This window comes from Aspergillus uvarum (assembly GCF_003184745.1).
Source record: "Aspergillus uvarum CBS 121591 unplaced genomic scaffold BO82scaffold_15, whole genome shotgun sequence".
Lineage (NCBI taxonomy): Eukaryota > Fungi > Ascomycota > Eurotiomycetes > Eurotiales > Aspergillaceae > Aspergillus > Aspergillus uvarum.
Genome location: NW_020291312.1, coordinates 46,791 through 67,572, shown reverse-complemented (window position 1 = coordinate 67,572; position 20,782 = coordinate 46,791). Strand labels below are relative to the sequence as shown.

Here is a 20,782-nt window from a genome sequence, read left to right as displayed (position 1 = left end):
TATATCTCTCGTTTACATCGCTGAAGATCTGTGCGTGCCTCGTCTTCTATAGACGAGGCAACATTGCAGACATATTGAAGTATATGACTCGCTTTCCGGATACGCGACTCAAAAGTAGTGAGACGGTGGCGTGTTGTGGTCCTGAGTGTATACTTGGCTGAGATGGGTCGGGATTGTTGGATGATCGGGAGGAATCGTGCCTCCTCTTCAAACTTGCTTATGACGGCAACATTTTCGCCCACAACAACAAGCAGTCTCCATGGTGTAGTGGTTATCACGTGGGTCTCATATGCAAATATGACTTGGAAGTCGCACTTCCAGGACATCCCAAGGCCGGGAGTTCGATCCTCCCTGGGGACATGTGTTTTGGCTGGTGTGTTTTTGCTGTTATTCATTGCACATTGTCGGATCAACTTCGTAACATCCGCAATTCCCAACTTTACCCGCAACCCCCTATTTTCAGTCCCCGTTGACATGCTACTATTCCCACACCCGCAACATCACAAAGATCCAAGCGAACACATCTCCCTCTACGACCTTCAATCGTCCTACTCCTGAATCAGTCCGACCCCTGCTGTCGATGACGATCGGCCTTTCTCTACTTATCGACAGACAGACCACAACCCCCGACAAATCCTGACTAAGAACCTAGGCACCATTGAAGCTTGTTTCAGCCCGTGTCTCAAATGCCCCTGAGTTGTCAATGACCATCAATATTGAAAGCTCCCAGAAATCGAATCCATCTGCATGCTACCACTACAGAGGATAGTACCCTCAGTGGTCGGACCCCAGGCCGGCCTCTGCAGCCACCGTATCGTGCTGTATACCGCCCCGTCACAATCCTTCACGAATAAGCAAGGACGAAGGGATCTGATCGGCGGAAAAACGGTCATCCTGCGTGATCAACAATGTCAATCTGCCCAGAATCGCATCGATTGAATAATCCGGCAGTCATTGGCGGACTTGGCATGTGGTATTAGGCGAGGTCTGCTGTCTGCTCTTCATCCTTCACACCTCCCTCCAATGCAGTCTTGCACTACACCCTTCGTTTCAAGGTTATGTGTAGCACACTCGGAGTAAGACAATAGCAAGCATAAAATATTCGAGCGTCAGCATCAGACCATCCTGGACTCGGCAATCTCCGACGGAGGAATTGACCACCGGTCGTACACTCGAAGCCTCATTTGTCGCAGCTGGCGATAACCAAGCCTGAGGAAATATCCGTGAAGACACTCTGATCACCTTAGACTCTTCAACGGGGCGGAAAGACTGCGTCAAGGTCCGTGCCCTAAGGGTGCAGGAATCCAAGACATCGAATTAGGGCTCTTGGTAAAGGCCTAGACCGATCAACTGGCAGCAGTGTGTAGTATGAACCGTACAGCACACGGGCAAATTAGCATCACCTTGACCCCCTTTGTAAAATAGCCAGTGGAAAGGAGGACACATAACTCTATTCCTTCAGGGCTGACTGGAACTCAAGGTGTAGTTATATAGAGCCAATGGCCGTGAGGGATGCAGGACTGGTCAGTTCTCATATCGAAGCCCTACTCCGCAGCTCATGTCCTATAGCTCTCCAAACGCGCTCCTCGAACAAATCACCATGTCTACTCCCCAGTTTCTATACTTCCACTGCCCAGAGGCGGGACTTTCCTTCCGCGCGAAGCTCCTCACCGAAGAGAACCCGGACGTGGCCTCGCAATTGATCACCCAACTGCCCCTGCAGAGCACTCTGGGCCACGTCGTGATCTCCGGCGAAGCCTTCTGGCTGCCGACGCGCATCGTGCATCTGGGCCGGGACCACATGATCCAGAGACACCCGGGGGCCGTCTATCTCAACGCTGTCGGGGGCTCGTTGTGCCTGACCTACGGCCGTGTCACCGAGAGCGCGCCAGTGAACAAAGTGGCCGACGTCGAGGAGGCAGACCGGCACACCCTCAGCCAGCTGGGCCGTTTGGTGTATGAGAAGACCGTCACCAGCGCGCGACACACCCTGCTCACCATCCATATTGCCCTCCATACTCCCACCCCGAGCAGGTACAACCTCAAGCTCACTGCCGAAAACCACCACCACCACCACCACCACCACCACCATGAGCATAAATACTCCCGCTCACTCGACAAGCCCCTTCCGACCACCTCCGAGTTCCAGACATGGCACTCGGCCCACACCACCATAACAGCCCAAACAAACACCATCTGGCTCCACCTCCCCGTCAGCATCCAGAAAATAACATGGGGCCTCATCCCCAGCGGGGCCGGCACCGGCAACCAGTGCTTCTCTGTCCTCGTGCACCTCAAATCCTTCCTCCTGCACCTGGGCTGCGACGTGCTCTACCGCCTGCTCAAAATCTCGCGGTACCCCGACATCCCCCTGGGCGTGCTGCAGCGCATGACCCGCGAGTTTTTGTCGGCTAATTTCAATACTTTCGAGATGCTGGTGGATCTCGGGCTGGACGAGATGGGGGTCATTGGAGAGGTGTATCTGCGGGGGATTGGGGCGGTGGCCTGCAAAGAGGAGTATCGGGCGTTGACCGGGGCGTTGTTCACGTTCGTCTGCCGCATGCATCGCTGGGTGCATTTTGTTTTCCCGTGGAATCTGGGGGTGGCGTTTCCGCATCGCCGCGTGGAGGAGATTTTGGGGATTGCGGGGGTGGTTGCAGGTGCAAGTCTTGAGGTGGAGATGGAGGATGTGGAGAGTGGTGAGGAGTCGGAGGTGGGGGTCGAGGTAGAGTTCAATCCGATGGAGGCGCCGGTTTGATATAGCGTGTCGAGTGAGAGGTGGGAGGCTGCAGCTATGGTTGGCGTGTGCGGTATTTGTTTTGTCACATTATGAGACTGTTCTGTAGCTGTTTTGCTGTAACTTATAGAAAGTTATGCTTAGTCATTTTGATACTCTAATTACTCCAAGTACTCGTTTTGAATCTCAGGTGATACTTAACGCCAATTGAAAGGCTTCAGACCCGACTACAAGTGATGAGTACCTGTGCTGCACGGTGCACAGTTGTGCCTGAAACCTATCAGCTTCATGTCCACCCAAGTTGTCAGAATAATTTCATTATGTACACTACAACCAAAAATCATCGCTAATGCTCACACAGCGAGAACGAGCCCGTCTCAAACGCGTCGTTCTGTTTATCCTGAAACACACTCCGCTCCCCCATCAACTCCAACCGATACGCCTTCGCCTCCTCCATGGTCATCAACCCCTGCGCCAACGCCCCCTGGTCACCCGCCCACTCCGCCTGCTGCGGCGGCACATTAGCCGTAGAGATCACCCGACGGTGCGGGTCGATCAGGAACAGCGCCAGGATCTTGCGGTGTCCCGGCTTCGTGCGGTCCGCCAGCGCGAATGGGGCCACGCGGTGCTGCACGGTGTTCGGGAAAGTGACCAGGCGACCCTCGTTGCAGACCACGCTGCCCAGGTCCTGCGTGAAGTGCCCGCTGTCGTTGTGGCCGTCGACGTCCGAGCCGAACCCGTACACCGCGTGGATGAACTCGTGCTGGCCCTGCTTGTAGCCCATATCGTAGATCGTTTGGGCTCGGTGGCGGAAGGCGAGGCGGCTTTCCGTGATGTTCGCGCTGTCGTAGTAGTAGATCGCTGTGGCGCAGATGCGTTCATTCTACACAATGGAAGTGAGCTTTAGCATTACTTGATACTGAGGTGAGGCCGGGGGGACGTACCAGCTGCCCTTCAATGTGCCAAGACCCTCCTTCGTAGGTCGGCTTCTCGGGCGTCAGTTCGATGTTGGCCAGCTTGACGATCACCTGCAGCCCGGTCTCGCGGAACTTCTCGCGCAGATTCATCGGCCCCTCGTAGGAGACCTTCGGAGGCACGAAGGCGGGTCGAGGCTCGGGGAGCTTGATGGGGCGCGCCTTCCACCATGCATCCGAGCGCTGTTGATAGTCGTCCTCATAGCCCTCCTCGTCTTCCTTGTCGCTCTCCCATTTTGGCTCCGGGGTCGAGCGGTCCAGGTACTCCACCCGGTCGTAGAGGATGCGGGCATTCTCGTCCTGCCGAGTTCTGGTCAAGCTTTTGTTCCACTGCGGGATGGCGCGGGCGATGACGTTCTCGACGACCGCGTACAGGCTCTGATGGCGCTGCGGGTGGAGGTTGTTGATGTACGAGACGATGCGGCAATCTTCGTGGTCAGAAAACTCCACGTCGCACGGAAGCCATTGGAATTTCTGGCTGTAGACCTTGTAGCCCGACGACAGCCAGCGCCAGTGCACATCGTGGCCCTGGCCTTTGGATTCCTCGTCCGTGGGCACGGGCAGCACCTCCCCTTGGTCGAGGTGCTCGAGGCAGTTGGCGACGGTCATGGTGCGGTCCGGCAGGATGCGCGTGCGGCCGTAGATGAGCGGAAATAGCGAGGGATGCACTAAGTCGAGGACCTTATTGTTCGAGCCTGGATGGTAGTCTTTCGCATCCACGGGGATGTCTTCTAATGGCGCTGCGGCGTCCCGCAGTGCCTGCTGAAGGTCCTTGGGGATAGCTGTATCAGACCGGACGACCCCTACGTGATCGAAGACGGCGAACGTGCCCTCCTCCTGCAGGACCGTTGCTTTCCACCGCATCTCGGCAATGATCGCGTCGATCATACTGGGGGTGACGTCTTGCCCGGACTCGGCGATCTCCTGGCGCCACTTGGTCGTGATTTCCTCGTCGAATACCTAGCCCTTGTTAGGTTCCGTTTCTCTCGGAGTGGCTGGGTGATTTACCTTGCGGTCCCAGTCTGGTTTCTCGGAGATGGTGTTCATAATTTGCAGCATGAGGATCTCGCGGTGCACGAGGAGATTGCTGAGCGGACTGTTAGTCGGCGACGCCCACATCTGCAGCGGTACTTAGTTGTAGATGCCTACCCGATGTAGCCGTCATAAATATCTTTGCTATCCAGTGCATTGGGAAGCGTTACCCTTTTCAAGGAATATTTAACCTGGGTTTATTAGCTGGAGAGTGAAATATGATCATGGGCTGGGTGGGGTACAATACCGGAACTGGGTGGTTCAATGGGAGGCCGTAGCCTGGGAGCTCAATTCGTGTAGGGGGAGTGGTCATGACTGCTGTAATGCTGGTAAATCACGAGTATACATGTGATGGAGTTGTGGTCGTCAGGATTTACTGCTCAATAGCCATCGTGTCGGTCGTTGCATGTTTTTATCCAAGCCGGGATTGGAGTCCTGAGGCAGGAACGGGGTGTTCGGTGGGTCGCTGCCTTGACCCCTTTTTATTGCCCGAGTCTCCGCCTGCCAGGCACCCACAGGCACCTCCAGGCACCTCCAGGCCCCTCCAGGCCCCTCCAGGCATCACTCGGCGTTGGTGGGCCGCCAAGCAACAAGGTGTCAAATACCTGTCGATTCAGGCATCCAGAGGCACCCACAGGCAGCTCGGCAATTCCGGGTCGCAAGGCACCAATCTATCAATACCTACTATTTCAGGCACCAGACACCCAGACACCCAGACATCCAGGTATCCAGGCACTGGCACTGGCACTGGCACTGGCACTGGCACTTCAGGTTCTACTGTTCGAGAATCATACATTCCATCTAATCTAAATCTATCATATGCTGAGCAACAATCTAGTCTATATGCTGGCTAATATGCACCCCATGTTCGAATCTGACTTTCAACTCTATCCCCGTAAACCCTAGGCGAACCCAGAACGGCTCATCTTCTGCACATAATCCTCCAACAGCTTCTCTTCTTGGTCGACGATCGGCTGAATGACCGTCAATCCGCGATCGATCTCCGTCTTCAACCGCTCCCACTCCTCCGAGTCTCCCGCCGGACCCTCCTTGCGCTGCACCGCCGCGCCATTGGCATGGCCGTTTTGCGCGCCCGTCGCATGGCCGTTGGTGTCCGACTCCGCCGCCGCCGCAGCAGCAGCAAAGAACGGCGTGTACCCGGCCGCCTCGAACGCATCCTTGGGCGGGACGGTATAGCGGCCCTTCTTGAGCACGTACTTGCTGATGGAGACGGCATAGAGACGCTTCAGCAGCTTCTCAGGATCCTCCTCGACGGTCTTCTTGGTGCTGGGCTTCAGGAAATAGGTCACGATGTAGATCCACTTCTGGTCGAAGCTGGCGATGTGGGACTTGACCTCGTACTTGGTGTAGGCGGGGATCTCGCGCTTGAAGTTGGTGTACACACTGCCCAGAATGAACCCCAGGAACCCCTTCTTGCCCTGCTGCTCCAGCCGCTTCTCCAGCAGGGCGGCCCCCTTGACCACGATGCTGGACATCAGCGCCGTGCGCGACACGTCCAGGTCCGAGAAGTAGGTCGAGTTGGACTTGTGCATGTTGAAGTCGATCTCCATCACGGGCGCCCGCGAGTAGATGCTGAGCGGGGCGAGGATCTCCGTGCTCGGGCGGGCGGGCTGTTCGACGGCCGGGGTGATCAGGTAGCCATATTTGAAGAAGTAGCGGTAGACGCGGATCTACGGAGCACGGAGGTGAGTGAGGGACAGGTGGTTGACAGGCTGTCAGGAACGAAAAGCGACACTCACATGCCACACCAGGGGCAACGTCTTCAGGTTCAGCAAGGCCAGGACCAGGGCGGTTGTTTTCCAGAAGGTGGCCGACTCCCAGAGGCAGCTGGCGAATGAGCGAATGGCCTCCATCGCGAGGAATGTGCAGCGCTACAGAAAATGGCAAAACAGGCAGAAAAAGCAGACAGAGTGAATGCAAGGGCTTGAAGCCGGAAGAATGATCGACAGCGCCTCAAGGGGAGTTGGGGCCATTTTCAGGAGAAAAAACCTGGCGGTGGGTCCGGCTCGGCAATCGGCGCTGATAAGATAATCAGAACGGCCGAGGCTGTTTTTGCCGATGACGTCGAGCCCGGCCCGGAGACGGTTCTAGACTAGGTCTGGAGGTGGTGGATTTGATTTCCGAGTTCAGCAGTCAATGTGCATCTTTATTCTTTCGATGTGATGGAGCAAGATAGAATCTGATATTACTAACGCTCTAGTATACCGAGTGCTCACCCACAACACGCTAGAAATCTATATTAGCATCACACTGCCCAGCCAGCCAGCCAGTAACCCGGCCAAACGCCACGTCCGCTGCCATCCAAACACAGAACAATGTGGGAGTGCTGGCATAGACATGGTGCTCCTTTGTTGAGTAAGATGCAGGTGATCTAAACGAGAGTATACAATTCGATGCTCTACTAGCCCGAAGAGTAAGCTGCATGCAAGCATAGCCGTGTCTCGCCGTTTTCCCCCGCGGGAATAGCCGTCTGAGTCATATCAACCCTCCCCGCTCAAGCGGTTCAAAGCTGAGCTCAACAATTATATTCATATACGGTATTCATCGTACGAATCCTATTGCTTAGAGGCAGTGCAATACAAGTTCTTTCCTCACGAGCCCTCAAAATGCCTCCGCAACATGCTTCCAGAGACGCTCTGGTGGAGCCAGACCACATTGAGTTATCCACCGTGTCTAGCGCGAGAAGCACTGGGAGACGGTCTGCGGGGTCGCCAACCCTGACTCCAAATCCAACTACTCCTCAAACATCCAAGAAGTAAGCTACATTTGCTCTGCTCCGAATAACCAAAGCTCACCAGCCAGACAATTCATCATGATCGTCCTCTCCTCCTTCACCATCATCTTCACCTGCTGCGGCCTCAATTTCGCCTGGGGCGTCTACCAAGCCCTCTACGAGAACCTGTCCCATCACCCCAACACCCCCTTCACAGGGGCCTCGCCGGCCGAAATCGACCTGATCGGGACCGTGTCATGCTCGCTGATGACCATCGGGGCCCCATTCAGCGTGGCGTGGGCCAAAGCCTTCCCACCGCGCGGGGTCGCCTTCGTGGGCGGGTTCGTGTTCGCTCTATCCCTCGTGCTGGCAAGTTTCGGGCAGCGGCTGTGGCACTTCGAACTCGCGCAGGGAGTCCTCAACGGGATTGGGACCTGTCTCTGCTACATGGTGGCCGTGACGATCGCTCCCGGCTGGTTCACGCAGCGTCGCGGACTGGCGATGGGGATCATCCTGGCGGGCACCGGGGTGGGAGGGCTAGTGTGGGCGCCAGCCCTAACCGCCTGCGTCGAGCATCTCGGCTTCCGCAACACCCTACGCCTGACGGGGGCTGTCTCCTTCACGCTTATCTCGGCTAGTAGCAGCGCCATGGCCTGGGAGCCCGGCACGCGCACGCAGATCGAGATCGAGAACTCCGCTCGGAGCAGCCGCAGCCGCGTCCATGGCCTGCTGAAAGTGCCCCTCGTCGACTGGCGCGTGGCGCGCTCCCGTCGCTTCATCGCCCAGGCCCTGGGCGCAGTGTTCCAGGCCGCCGCCTACTACACTCCTGTCTTTTTCTATGCCTCGTATGCCCAGACGCTGGGGTACAGCACCGCTGCCAGCGCCAACTTCATCGCGCTGAGTAATGCCTGCAACGCCGTCGGCAAGGTGGTCATCGGGTATTTGGCTGATCGTGTGGGACGGCTGAATGCCCTATTGCTGACCACCCTGCTGAGCGCGATTTCCACCGTCGCCTTCTGGCTCCCGTCCACGGTCGCGGGGGTGACCACCGAGTCGAAGGATCTGTTCATCACGTTCACCGTGCTGTATGGCATTTTTGCCAGTGCGTACGTCTCGCTATTCCCGGCCAGTCTGGTCGAATTGTTTGGGGCGCAGAACTTTGCGTCTGTCAATGGGGTGCTGTATATGGTGCGGGGGATGGCGACGATGATCGGGACGCCCGTGGGTGGGGTCTTGATTCGGAGTGGGAGAAGTGAGACCCCCGGGGCGTTCCGGAATATGTCGGTGCTGGTGAGTGCGCTGTTGTTTGCTGCGACGATGTCGGTGGTTTGGGTCAGGGTTGAGGCGTTCGTGGGGATGAATGGGGCGGGGGGTAGGAGTAAGTGGCAACGGTGATGGCTTCATTGCTGTTGAGGTGTTGCTGCAAGGCCAGTCTTCGTGCTGCTCGCTTCAAATAAGGTTCTAACCTTCGAAATCAAACCCCTAAGAAGAAGAAGGAGAATGCCAGAAACATGCGTAGAGTTATCGAAAGATAATTAGCTTCGTGTTTACTAGACCCCGGATATCTCTTCTGCACTGTACCCTGGGATGTGAACACGAACAAGTTGTGTTTGTGAGAAATTTGTTTCTCCCAGAGATCTTCAATGACCAGAATACTAATTCGAATAGATGACTATACTGCTACATTAATCCTGGGGGTTGCTGTGCTTCCCTGACATATTGTATCGAGCAGCGAAATCTATCCATCGAGTCCCGATCCTCTTAGCCATGCCTTCTCCATGCCTTCTCTCGAAAACCTTGAGCTCTTTGCCACTTAGGCTGTAGCAAGGTGCTCATCCAACAGTCTTACCACCGCATCATGGCCATGAAGCAGTGCATGTGCCCTTGCAGTCCAACCATCCGAGCTGCTCCAAGAAGGATCGACTTTCCCCGTCACAAGTAGCTCACCTACCAAAGCCACAGACCCTCGCTCAGCGGCTTGCATCAATGGCGTCCACCCCTCATCATCCTTGATATCCGGGTCAGCCTGCGATAGAAGGAGCCTCATAGCCTTAATGGATGCATGCTCAGCAGCATGTGAGATCGCTGTGCGACCAGATACATCGGTTGTATTCAGATCGACATCGTTGATCCGAAGATGCATACTGCGACGGCCGGCAAGTTTCTTGCTTTCCTTTTTCGCTCTGGATACCAGAGAGATACACTCGCGCACTAAAACCGCTGACCATGCTTGACGATCAGTCGTGCTGCCCCCCAGTGAATATTCTCTTACCACATAGACGGCGTTGGAGGCATCGCGACTCCACCTGAAATATAGATAGTCCGCCAGTTGTCGACAAGCTTGCCTCCTGCCTTTCTGAACAAAGCATGAGACAGCAGGCAATGTATCTAGAACTCAAATCCGTACTTCCTATCATAGATGAGGGCTTTACACAATCACACGCTTCAACACCATCTAGCAGTCTCACCGCACGTGTTACCTAGCTAGGATGTATGCCACCGCGTGGAGTAAATGGCACAAGTTCTCGGAATCAATACAACCACATACTGGTCCCCCTCCCTTGATTCTCGCTAACATCCCCATGCCCACCTTCAGAGTTGAAATCATACCGTGCTATCTTGTTCATGTCTAGTCACTATACTCGCCGCACACTCTAATGCAAAGCCAAAGCACCGGGCATACCATCCTTGGGACCAGTAGCTGAGTTCCATACAATGCGGGGCGCCTCGAACCAGGCTCCCATCAACACGCGGACTGCGCTTGAAGGCCCGCACACACGTGTCGAATTCCTGTTGATCTGTGATGAAGAAGGGATCGTCCTCCACCAGCGCAAACATGACCGGAACCAGAACCTGGGACGCCCACCTCTCTTTCCACACTGGCAGCCAGGTCGTCGGGAAGTCGGCAACATCCGGGAGCGGCGAGATCGCGTTCAGGCGCCCACACAGGCCCAGAACCTCTGCCGCCGCAGTTCCGGGTCGGAACATCACCGCGTCCTTGTACTCTTCAAGGAACTGGACGTGATCTGCGTCGATCTTTACATGGAGCGGGCTGCTGGCCCTTATTGCCGGCACCTGCATGTTGCCCATGCCGCTGGCGATGAGGCCGCCCAGGGGATACCGCGGTGCATCGTCCTGCGCGTGGAGGGTCGCCGCTATGATCGCTCCCGGGACGCCCAGACTGTGACTGAGCAAGATGATGCAGTTGCAGTCATTGGGTGCTCCGAGGTCGGACCAAATCTGGGGCAGAATGTATTGATGCAACCAGCGGCCGGTCTCCTGGTAGAAGTCGGTTCCTTCTGGAACCGGAAGAATTGAACTTGTGCCCCCGTACGATGGACGGTCGATTGCCACGAATGGTACGCCCAAGGCCACGCTGGGGCTTTGGGCAGAGTATGGGGCAATGCCCTGGAAATACTGGCTGTCGTAGCATCCACCATGAAGGGCGACGATCAGAGGACGGTAACGTAGATGCGATGCTGATGCTGGAGGGATTGAATGGAGGCCAGTTACAGTCCCACCGTTGGAGAGCTTGATGCGAAGCGGCTGCATGATGTTGGAGGGACTGGATGACCGGACTGGAAAAATTCGTTGGAATGGAGTATGGCGATGGTGAGGAAGTCAAGCGCCAGAGATCTCATGAAAGGAAGAGAACCACCTGTTCACGTGCGAAAATGCGCCGAGTGTCCTTCGACAGATCACGTTGTAGGAGAAGAAGTGATTTGCCTGGTGATTGCCGAGGTGATATCCAAGGTGATTTCCAGAACCCTTAGAGCCCGGCTCCGATGAGCGGCAAGTCGGGGGCAAGAATGCATTTTCGGATGTACGTACAGTACAGCTCCGTGCAACACAGGTCGCTTACGCTCGTCAACCTAGTGGATACACCAGTGGCCAAACATATCTTCATATCCTCCGTACTCCTCTTAGGGAAAGTCTTACTCAACTTAGTACTAAGATTGAAGACCCTCCGATCATCCTTCAAGAAAAAGATTCCGTCGGAAACTTGCTTACCGCCGCTATCTCCGCGCCAACCCATCTTAACTCCGTGAAATGTTTCATTTTCGCCAGGAGCTGAATTGCAACATTCGTCCCCGATTACATCCAACCCGTGGCGGCCGTGGCCCTTAACTCCTAAAGCCGCTGACTCCACTCTCTCTACTTTCACCTACCTTGCTTTATACGATCTTAATTGGCCTTGATCGGGGGAGACAGCACGCGGACCACCCGGGTCACGTGCGCTCCGAGTTCTTGGATACTGATTGATGATGATAAGAAAACGCCTTGTCCAACTTGGTAGGATATTTTCCTGTTTCCTGCTATTCTACCTGATGAGCAAACACGTCAGGTTGTTTCCACTGTAAATTTTATATTTTGTGATTCCTGGGGGTTGTTCTTCCTCATTTTCTCCTTCCGCTGGGTTCATCAAACAGTGAATATGAATTGCGCCCGACAACGACTAAGCTTAAGTTAGGGTTCAACATCATACAGTAGATTCCTATGCTATTAACAGCTAACTCAAGATACTTCCTGGACATGAAAGCCAAATATCACGCCTGACTAGCAACCGTCACTGGTTCCAGCACATTGAATCTACCTAAGCCCAGCCCCAACGTCAAGCCTCGCCGATAATAGCTCTCCTAGTCAAAATAGCCGAGTCCTCATCTAGTCGGTCCCAAGTATGCGCATCGTGACAGGCTTGCCGACTCAATCGCACCGCACGTCTCGTCCGAGACCGCATCTCCTCCTCGTACTCATCCAACGCCTCTTTTGCTCCCCGTCCCTCCCTGTACACCTGTCGCAGCGCCTGGGAGAGGTAGAAGGCGTCTAACAGTCCGTGGTTGGCCGCTTCTCCGCGATCTGTATTGGTCAGAATTATGGTTTATCGCTTTCAACGACAAACTTACACATGGTCATGGCATGGGCTGCATCCCCGGCCAGCGTGATTCGGCCGTCGCAGTTATCCCAGTTCAAACACTCCCAATCGGCCAGTTTGATCTCCAAGACCGGCGTTTCAGAGGGTATCCCCTCCACGACCGACCGCAGAAATGGCACGAAGCCCACCGACCGTCGTTTCATATTGTCAAGTCGCTCTGCATCGCTAGCCGCCACTTCATCGGCCTCACTGTTTAGCGGCCACGACATGCAGATCTGCGCCCGATAGCGCTCGCCGTCGGGGTTGCCCTGCGTGCCGTTGCTCTGGGGGGTTTCGAGCACGGAGAACCAGAAGAACACCCCTGTGCTGGGGTGGCAGCCCTGGAAGAGCAGCGGATCCATGGCCCGCAGGGGGCGGATCTCCTCCGGCGACAGATCTACAGCTACCCCCGTGAACCGGATGGGGAGGACGGAGTTGAGGTATGCGTCTGGTCGCAGGACGCGGCGCACGAGCGATCGACTGCCTTCGACCCCGATGACAAACCGTCCGGACACACGCGTGCCCTCGGCGAGGACCAGGGCTGGAGGAGCCGTCCCTTGGGTCTCGATGTCGACCACTTGCGCATTCCACTGCACATGCTCTTCAATCCCGCGCAGCAACGCACCGCGCATCTTCTGTCGGTTGACCCGCCAGCGGGTGCTAGGGGGGATCTTGAACTTGGGGGCGCCGGTCGCGAGGTCGATGAAGAGGAAGTTCCCGTCGTCATGCTGGGCGACTTGCGGGTCCACCTGCACCGCTTGAATGGCTTGTAATGTGGCTTCGGGGAGGATCTGCTGGATGTATCCCAGGGCCCAATGCAGGGTGATGGCCCATCCTTGCCCACGAGCATGGGGCGATGCGTCCCGCTCGTAGATGCGAAAAGGAATGTTTTCCTGAATGTCTGGTTAGTATGCAGTAGGGAAAGGAAAGTGGTATTGCGTAGGTCGAGTATTTGCCTTCTTCAGAGCCTGGCCAAGCGTCAGTCCGACAATGCCTGCTCCGACGATCAAAACAGGTTCCATGGCGAAGGGGAGGATTGGTTGATGATTCTTGCGAGCCCCCGTGTCTGTCCTCCCCTTTGCCAACCCCGCTTCATATAGTGAAGGTAGTTTCAACGACTGGGCTATCAGTCTCGTATCTGTCATTCCGTGTTATCGGGTAGCGTTTCGTCGGACCGTCGCATAGATAAGCGCCAATGCGGGGGTGGCTTGGCTGCACCGGTGATACGCATCAGATTGCCGAGATGAGAGGGGAAATCGCAAGAGAAGAACGGTAACCTATCGTATCACGTTCTGCGTGAGTATAGACGCGGAAATCGGCAATGGCTTCTCGTACAGTACTTGATTTAAGCCCACAGGGACCCGTTGATTGCACTCGAAAGTATCCAAACCCGCACGGAACACCGAATCCTCACCATGTCCCATGAAGCGCTGAACCCTATCCACCCGGCCGTCTTGCCGCATCTCGACCCTGCCTTTGTCGACCTCTACAATAGACATGTTGCTCACACTCCAAGCGGACCAGTTGATCTCGCCGTCCTTCGATCCAAGTATTCGGTTCTCTACTCCTACGGTACCGGTCCAGCACCAGAGCCTGCGCGTGTCTACGACACCACGATCCCAGGTCACGAGGGGAATCTAATTCCTTGCCGGGTGTATGAGCCCGACTGCCCTGGACCCTGGCCGGTCCACGTCGACTTCCACGGTGGTGGTGCGACCCCTTTCCCTCCTGAGTGTATCGTATCGAGTGCTGACTGCAGAATACAAGGACAGGCTGGGGCCTCGGCGACCTAGACACCGAATCGCACATCTGCAAACACATCGCCGTCAAGGCGAAAGTGGCCGTAATCGACGTCGCCTACCGCCTGGTCCCCGAACACGCTTTCCCCATCGGCATCCAAGACTCCTTTGCTGCAGTGCAACATCTGGCGTCGTCTGCCGGCCGTGCGCAGTTCCCCGGCCTCGACACCAGCCGTATCTCCCTCGGAGGTGTGTCCGCGGGGGGCAACATCGCGTTGATCCTCGCCCACCTGGCGCGCGACCACGGAATTCCCCTGCGGTTGGTGGCAGTGGGCACCCCGGTCATCGATGATATCTCCGCCTACGCGACGGCCGCCGACTCGCCGTTCCCGTCCATGCAGGCGATGGAGTTCGCGCCCACGCTGAACTGGGCGCGGTTGAAGTGGTTCGATGAGTTGAAGTGGCGTAGTCTCAGCACGGCGGAGGACGTGCGCAAGCAGCAGCTGGCGGAGGTGAAGTGGTATGCTGACGCTCTCAGCGCTGCAGACTTTACCGGGTTGGCGCGCACGGTCATCTACACGGCGGGCTGCGATCCACTGCGGGATGAGGGGGAGGCCTATGCCCGGAAGCTGATCGAGGGGGGCTGTGAGGTGACGGTACGGCGGTTCGAGGGGGTGCCCCATCCGTTTATGCATATGGATAAAGGTGAGTTGCTTCCTTCTGTGTTGCTTGTCGTATACAGATGTACCGGTTCGGTTGTGCTGTTGTGCTGACGCGAGTGGAAATAGATCTCTGGCAGGCACGAGAGTTCATTGACTTGATTGCTGGGCATGTGAAGACGGCGTTGCATGATGTACAGTAGTTTATATTTAAGATATAGATCTCGCAATCCACACAAAAAAAAATAAATAACACAATAAGTTCAACCATTGATGTGCTTCATGGGTCATCAATTATCCTTTCTGGGGCTCAACGAGAAGAAGAGGAGGCATGATCAGGAAAAGTAAAGCAATATCACCAGGTAGGGTAATAATCTCAATAAGGATAATGAAAATACGGACCACGATGGGAGTGCCAATCGTCATTATAATGATAAGAGTAATCTTCAATTATCACTTCTAGGCCGCAAGAAGTTCATTATGTCTTTGGACCCTGAACAGCTTCCAGCGCATACAACTGTTCCACCAAAGGAATAATCGACTCGCGCAAGCTCCGAAACTGGACCCCGAGCATCTGCCTCACCTTCCCAGAATCGCAAGCGTAATGAGTCTCCTGTATCCTGTCCCCTGGACTCCCCTCCGGAACCCGCTCTCGGGCTGTGGGAATGGCCTCGCGCAGGAGGTCTGCAATCTCCTGTGTGTCGTACGCACCTTCAGTGACCAGAAACCGTTGGTGCGAGGAAAGGTTCGTCGTCAAGGCGTGAAGACAGGTCTCAGCGAGGTCTTGCACATCCACCCAGACTATGTACCATAAAGAATCAAGATTAATTCAGTTGTTGCACCATGGTAGGGCTTCTTACCCGGAGCCTTGGTTGGCGGGAGTGCATCTCGTCCCCCCTGCGCCACCTCCCAGACGATCCCATTACTGGCGTTCAGCTGCTCCAGCGAGGCGATCGGATGGATCATTTTCCCAAACACCATTCCAGGACAGAGTGTGACCAGCTGGAAGTCCACCTCATGCTCTTTGACGTATGTCCAGGCGGCCCGTTCCGCGAGGACCTTGGATGCGCGGTATGCGAGGGCCTAGGAGTCGTCAACTGCATGCATCAGCAAGAAGGAAAGACAACAGTGAAGGCGAGGGGATGCAGAGCACATACCACATTATTCGTATCCCGCCCCTCCTCATACCGCAAGGGACTCCAGTCCTCCTCCGTATACACCCGACCAGGCTGCAAGCCCTGCGCCGCATCGTAGACCGCCGCGAACGAGGACATGATGACCAGCTTTCGCACGGTCGGACAACGTTGCGCCGCCTCGCACGCGACGGTCGTGCCCTGAATTGCAGGTAGCAGGAGTTGCTGCTCGAATTGTCCTGGTTGTGCGTTGTAGGTGAAGGCCGAGGCGAGGTGGAGGATGGCGTCGCAGCCGGCCACCGCGGGAGCGAATTGCCCCAGGTCGGTGGGGTCGGCCACCACGACAATTTCCAGGCGGTCCAGCGAGGCGACCCCGGCAGCATGGAGGGCAGCTACAGTGGCACTGGCTTTCTCCAAGGTGCGCACTGTTCCGCGGACGGAGTGGCCGGCGCGCAGAAGGGCGGCGATGCAGTGCGCGGCGATGAAGCCGTTGGCTCCGGTGATGAGGGTGAGCATTTGTAGTGTGAAGAGAAGAACCAAGAGGGGGGAAGTTAGTCAGGCTAAAGACTGTGCAGAATATCGTAAAAGAAGAGGGTGTCTACCGAATTAAAAATTGATATATATTCTACATGGCCAGCAATTATGGGTATTTATTCTCCTTCCAGTATGGAAATTGTCCCGTCGCGTAGATTAGCAGATGGCTCCCCTTCCCCCCCTTCCCCCCCTCCCTCCCCCCTCTCGCGCGGTTCAAGCGGAGACGGAAGGCCTGACTGTGGATTGCCTCGGTCGCTAGGGGTATATCTTATCTTCCTTGATTTTTCTTGCTTATATTTTGGGACAAAGGGTGGTTTGTAGACCTGCTCTTCCGGAGGAATTATTATCGGATGATGCCACTCATTGTATTCCTCTTCATATTGATTTATATCGTGTTCAACTCATTCATGCGAACGAACACTTGGAGTAAGTTTTGCTTCTTTTGCTGTCTGTTCACTACTCGACTTATTGAATTGTCGGAGGCCTACTATGTTGAAAGATTCTATTTCTTGTCCATACGAAGTACGTCTTCGGTTTGAGGCATATGAGATTAGGAATAGCATAGCATATTCGGTCCTTTGTTCCCTAGAAGAGCTTCTGTCTCGGTACTCTGCGTTGATAAAACAATCCACCATCATCTCCCTGGCAACTCCTAATATACATAACGAAAGTCAACTCCCTCGCCCCCTCGCCCAGCACCCTCCAGCTGTCGCTCAATGCGACTACCTGCAGCTTGCCCTAGTCGATTCGCCCGCGCGTTCCGACGGCCGTAGACCACCCGCAGCGTAGTGGAGATGACAATGGCACCGGCGTTGACGGCGACGATCGTGATCTTGGCGGGAATATACCTGTATCGGTTAGTGAAGTCGCCTTGACCAACACAGAACAGGGAGAAGAGGAAGATGCTGGCAGTGACGCGTACTCTGGAGCATCGCGGGCTTGAAAGGTCTGCGGGCCGATGATGTTGGCGATGCTGAACCCGGCCGAGACGAGCGTACTCCCCGCCACCTATTCGATCGGTCAGCTCTGCTGCTGCTGCTGCTGCTACTGGAATCTTGCGTATGGCGTACCTTCATACTATAGCCCTTGTAGTTTGCACCAGTCCATGCGAAAATCAGTGCTAGCGGCGCGACAGTCTATATCCAGGTCAGCAACCACCGATGACCCCTAAGCCGCCGTCTCTCCGCCTAGGATAACCTACCGTGTTCACCAGGTATATACCCGCCAGACAACCGGCTTGATTTGAGGCCGGCAGGAAAGACATTAAACACGCGCCCAGCAAGGTGGGCAGTAGAAGCAGGTTAATCGCCAGCCACCGGGAGTAGCCCCGAGCAATGGCCAGGGTGGATCCCATGGTCGCCACGATGCTGACCACCCCAGAGGGCATGTTGAGCAGGGCGCTCTTTTTGGAGTTGTACCCAAACTCCTTGATCAGAATGGAGGAGAAGGTGGTGATGACGCCGCTGGGAATGGTGATCAGGATGGTCAAGAGGACGAGCAGGGCCGTTTGCAGATCGGCGAACGCGTCCAGAAACGACCTCGGGCGCAGGCCGTTCTCCCTCTCGACACCACCAGCCTGCTCTGATTGCAGCCGCTGGGCTACGCGGGCCTTGTCGCTGGCGCTCAGAAACCCCGCCGCGGCCGGAGTGACCGGGAGTCCGAGGAGGACCAGCAGTGCCGCGAGAATGTTCACCCCCCCAATGGCCACGAACATGATTCGCCACCCGTGGAAGGCGAGCGTGGGCGCGGTATGTTGCGCCGCGAAGGAGATCAACCCGCCTACTATCTGACCGGTGCCCAGGCCACAATACCACAGGCCGTATCGCGGGGTCGACTCAGCCCGCGTATACCACATGCTGGTATACATTGTGAGCGCGGGGGCTGCGTTGTGAATGATAACCATTAGACCTCACTTCGTATGACATCAATGACCAGGAATTTCCGACGCACCGATGACCGCTTCCAGCGCCCCAAGGATCACTCTCAGTGACAACATCCCGGCGAAGTTCTGAGCCGCGGCCGAACAGCACAAGAGCACCCCCCAGCAGAGAATGTTGACTCCGAGAACTCTGGTGACTGGGTATCGTTGCAGCATGAAGCCTGCTTATCGTCAGCGACATGGCACAGGGCTGTGGGAGGAGCAGAAGTAGACGGTTGTCCACCTTGAGGAATCTCAGCAACCGCATAAGCGATGAAGAATCCCGTAGCCAACCAGGAGAAGTCATTGCCCTGCATTCCGAGATCATCCTGCATCCCCATTACGTTGGCATACTACCGTCATCACCCATCAGCAACCAGTATCCCGGCGAGACCATCCGGGAACATACATTCAAAGCGACCTTGTCCAGAAACTGCAGCAAGTAGGTCAAGAACATCGTCGGCAGGATGCGCCAGTCGATCCGACGCAACAGGGCTTGGTCATCATGCAGATCGCCCAGGCCGTAGTCGACGGCGGCCAGCTTTTCCTCTTTGGTGTCCGTCATAGTGTATGCCGCGGTGGTGGTAGCAGCATTCGAGGACTATTGAGCGCAGATGGCATGATGAGGGTGTTTAAGAAAGGTCCATCGTTGTATCAGGATGAGGTATCAATGCTGGCTGTCTGTCACTGGGAGGCAACCAGTGCGATAAGCTTCCGACTAATCCTGCGGCCGTCGCATAGATAAACCCGCGAGATACGAGCCGTCGGCTGCACGATAAGGGTTGGGAGCATGATCAATTCTATGGAATACCCTCGCGATACATTTATAACACAGCCTCAGAACTCGACCATGAGGCATAAAGACAACCCCAGGGGTACTCATCACCAGATTTTGATCTCTGAATCATTCAGGATGCCCTCCCGCACCGACTCCCCGCTGAACATTGCCATTATCGGCGCCGGCCTCGGTGGCCTCAGCGCAGCAGTGGCTTTACGTCGCCAAGGGCACCAAGTCACGGTGTACGAGCGATATGACTTCGCTGGCGAAGTGGGTGCATCTTTGAGCGCCGCCTCCAATGGATCCCGCTTTCTTGAGCAATGGGGGGTCGATGTCAAGGCTGCGAAGCCGGTCAGTTTCCACCTTCTCGTGGATTAGCCAATACTCACAGTGAGGCACAGGTAATTCTAAAGAAACTCATCATGCACGACTGGACGACCGGAGAAGTACAGAAAGAATACGGCCTAGGGGACTACAAGACCAAGTTCGGGACGGTCAGTCTGGCATCCAGACCCGCATAGCCCTAATGCCATTGACATGAACCCCATCAGGAGTACAACAACTTCCACCGGATTGACATCCATCAACAATTACTCCGCTCCGCCTTCGACGAGCCGGGAGAGGGCCCACAGTGCGTCTTGAAAGTGAATCACAAGGCCGTGTCGCTGGACGCGGAAGCCGGTCGCATCGAATTCGAGAATGGCGAGACGACGTCGGCGGACCTCGTCGTCGCCGCGGATGGCATTCGCGTACACATCCCCTCTCTGAAACTTCGTGTCCAGTCTAATACAGAGAATCTAATTCCTTCTAATCTAGTCCGAGAGCCGCCACCAGATGGAAATCACCCCCGATTTCACCATGTCGACTTCCTGCTGCTACCGCTGCATCATCAGCGCGGATAAGCTGCGCAGCCTCGGGCTGGACGACTACATCGACAACGCCGCGATCGAGTACTGGGGCGGCATCGGGATCAACAAGATCGTTATGTCCCCCTGCAGCGACGGGGACGTCGTGAGCTGCTACTGCTTTTACCCGGCCGAGCACAACAATCTCCGGGAAGATGGCTGGAACATCTCCGCCACCCCGGAGCAGTTGGTGGCCACATTTCCGGGGCTGGATGAACGGATGCAGCGGTTGCTGCTCAATGCTGAGGACATCAAGATGTGGCGCTGTAAGACCTCCATGCCCCTCCTTTATTTTTCTTTCATCTGTCGGCCTGAAGGAAACAATTGGCTGATTTCGACCAGTGTACCGTCACCAGCCGTACCCCTACTGGGTCAAGGGCAAAGTCTGCCTACTCGGAGACGCAGCTCACCCGATGATGCCCGACCAATCGCAGGGCTCATGTATGGCATTTGAGGACGCGGGTGCCTTGGGGCTGATCCTCCACCGCACCTTCGCCGAGGAGTACAGCCTAGCTGAGGGGCTGCAGCTGTACGAGCGGCTACGTAAGCCCCGTGCCACCCACATTCAAGCGGCCAGCTATCGAGCCCGCGAGGACCTCAACGAGCGCATCGGGTGGAGCTCGTCGACGGACCGGCCGGGCAAGTTAACTATTGAGGAGGTCTGTGGGTATAATATGCAGCTGCACCTGGAGGAGCTCAAGTGCAGTAAATAAGGGGGAGAAGATCA

The 20,782-nt window shown here is 55.8% G+C and overlaps 9 protein-coding genes and 1 non-coding gene across 10 annotated transcripts; 5 read left to right on the top strand and 5 right to left on the bottom strand.

Moving 5' to 3' along the window:
• The first annotated feature begins 253 nt into the window (after nt 1–253).
• Nucleotides 254–360, top strand: BO82DRAFT_t112. The gene has a single exon. It is a non-coding gene; the product is annotated as a tRNA-Met (tRNA).
• Nucleotides 361–1,588: 1,228 nt separating this feature from the next.
• Nucleotides 1,589–2,758, top strand: BO82DRAFT_390690 (uncharacterized protein; the record flags this gene model as incomplete). The annotated part of the gene is made up of 1 exon (XM_025638529.1): nt 1,589–2,758. Exon 1 carries the CDS (start codon nt 1,601–1,603, stop codon nt 2,756–2,758), a length of 1,158 nt encoding a protein of 385 aa, XP_025493761.1. The 5' UTR covers nt 1,589–1,600.
• A 202-nt stretch (nt 2,759–2,960) lies between these two features.
• Nucleotides 2,961–5,109, bottom strand: BO82DRAFT_306112 (DUF4246 domain-containing protein). The gene is made up of 5 exons (XM_025632243.1): nt 4,991–5,109; nt 4,861–4,934; nt 4,720–4,798; nt 3,682–4,671; nt 2,961–3,620 (listed from the first exon to the last, which is right to left on the bottom strand). The coding sequence occupies exons 1-5, from the start codon at nt 5,054–5,056 to the stop codon at nt 3,084–3,086; spliced, it is 1,746 nt and encodes a 581-aa protein (XP_025493760.1). The 5' UTR covers nt 5,057–5,109; the 3' UTR covers nt 2,961–3,083.
• A 413-nt stretch (nt 5,110–5,522) lies between these two features.
• Nucleotides 5,523–6,711, bottom strand: BO82DRAFT_430726 (acyl-CoA thioesterase). The gene is made up of 2 exons (XM_025640638.1): nt 6,504–6,711; nt 5,523–6,434 (listed from the first exon to the last, which is right to left on the bottom strand). Exons 1-2 carry the CDS (start codon nt 6,615–6,617, stop codon nt 5,646–5,648), a joined length of 903 nt encoding a protein of 300 aa, XP_025493759.1. The 5' UTR covers nt 6,618–6,711; the 3' UTR covers nt 5,523–5,645.
• A 575-nt stretch (nt 6,712–7,286) lies between these two features.
• On the top strand, nt 7,287–9,171 carry BO82DRAFT_352663 (putative MFS monocarboxylate transporter). The gene has a single exon (XM_025634757.1). The coding sequence runs from the start codon at nt 7,577–7,579 to the stop codon at nt 8,870–8,872; it is 1,296 nt and encodes a 431-aa protein (XP_025493758.1). The 5' UTR covers nt 7,287–7,576; the 3' UTR covers nt 8,873–9,171.
• Nucleotides 9,172–10,081: 910 nt separating this feature from the next.
• Nucleotides 10,082–11,029, bottom strand: BO82DRAFT_382100 (uncharacterized protein; the record flags this gene model as incomplete). Its single annotated transcript, XM_025637901.1, has 1 exon — nt 10,082–11,029. One exon carries the CDS (start codon nt 11,027–11,029, stop codon nt 10,082–10,084), a length of 948 nt encoding a protein of 315 aa, XP_025493757.1.
• Nucleotides 11,030–12,023: 994 nt separating this feature from the next.
• On the bottom strand, nt 12,024–13,431 carry BO82DRAFT_382099 (FAD-dependent oxidoreductase). The gene is made up of 3 exons (XM_025637900.1): nt 13,346–13,431; nt 12,382–13,282; nt 12,024–12,334 (listed from the first exon to the last, which is right to left on the bottom strand). Exons 1-3 carry the CDS (start codon nt 13,409–13,411, stop codon nt 12,090–12,092), a joined length of 1,212 nt encoding a protein of 403 aa, XP_025493756.1. The 5' UTR covers nt 13,412–13,431; the 3' UTR covers nt 12,024–12,089.
• A 358-nt stretch (nt 13,432–13,789) lies between these two features.
• On the top strand, nt 13,790–14,990 carry BO82DRAFT_331340 (alpha/beta hydrolase; the record flags this gene model as incomplete). The annotated part of the gene is made up of 3 exons (XM_025633135.1): nt 13,790–14,099; nt 14,162–14,833; nt 14,917–14,990. The coding sequence occupies exons 1-3, from the start codon at nt 13,805–13,807 to the stop codon at nt 14,988–14,990; spliced, it is 1,041 nt and encodes a 346-aa protein (XP_025493755.1). The 5' UTR covers nt 13,790–13,804.
• A 275-nt stretch (nt 14,991–15,265) lies between these two features.
• BO82DRAFT_382097 (MFS general substrate transporter) lies at nt 15,266–18,937 on the bottom strand (the record flags this gene model as incomplete). The annotated part of the gene is made up of 10 exons (XM_025637899.1): nt 15,266–15,588; nt 15,648–15,870; nt 15,945–16,414; nt 17,121–17,302; nt 17,377–17,462; nt 17,525–17,590; nt 17,656–18,335; nt 18,405–18,554; nt 18,617–18,725; nt 18,782–18,937. 10 exons carry the CDS (start codon nt 18,935–18,937, stop codon nt 15,266–15,268), a joined length of 2,445 nt encoding a protein of 814 aa, XP_025493754.1.
• Nucleotides 18,938–19,285: 348 nt separating this feature from the next.
• Nucleotides 19,286–20,768, top strand: BO82DRAFT_279117 (salicylate hydroxylase; the record flags this gene model as incomplete). Its single annotated transcript, XM_025631254.1, has 5 exons — nt 19,286–19,501; nt 19,552–19,644; nt 19,702–19,926; nt 19,967–20,321; nt 20,398–20,768. The coding sequence occupies 5 exons, from the start codon at nt 19,286–19,288 to the stop codon at nt 20,766–20,768; spliced, it is 1,260 nt and encodes a 419-aa protein (XP_025493753.1).
• Between the last annotated feature and the right edge of the window lie 14 nt (nt 20,769–20,782).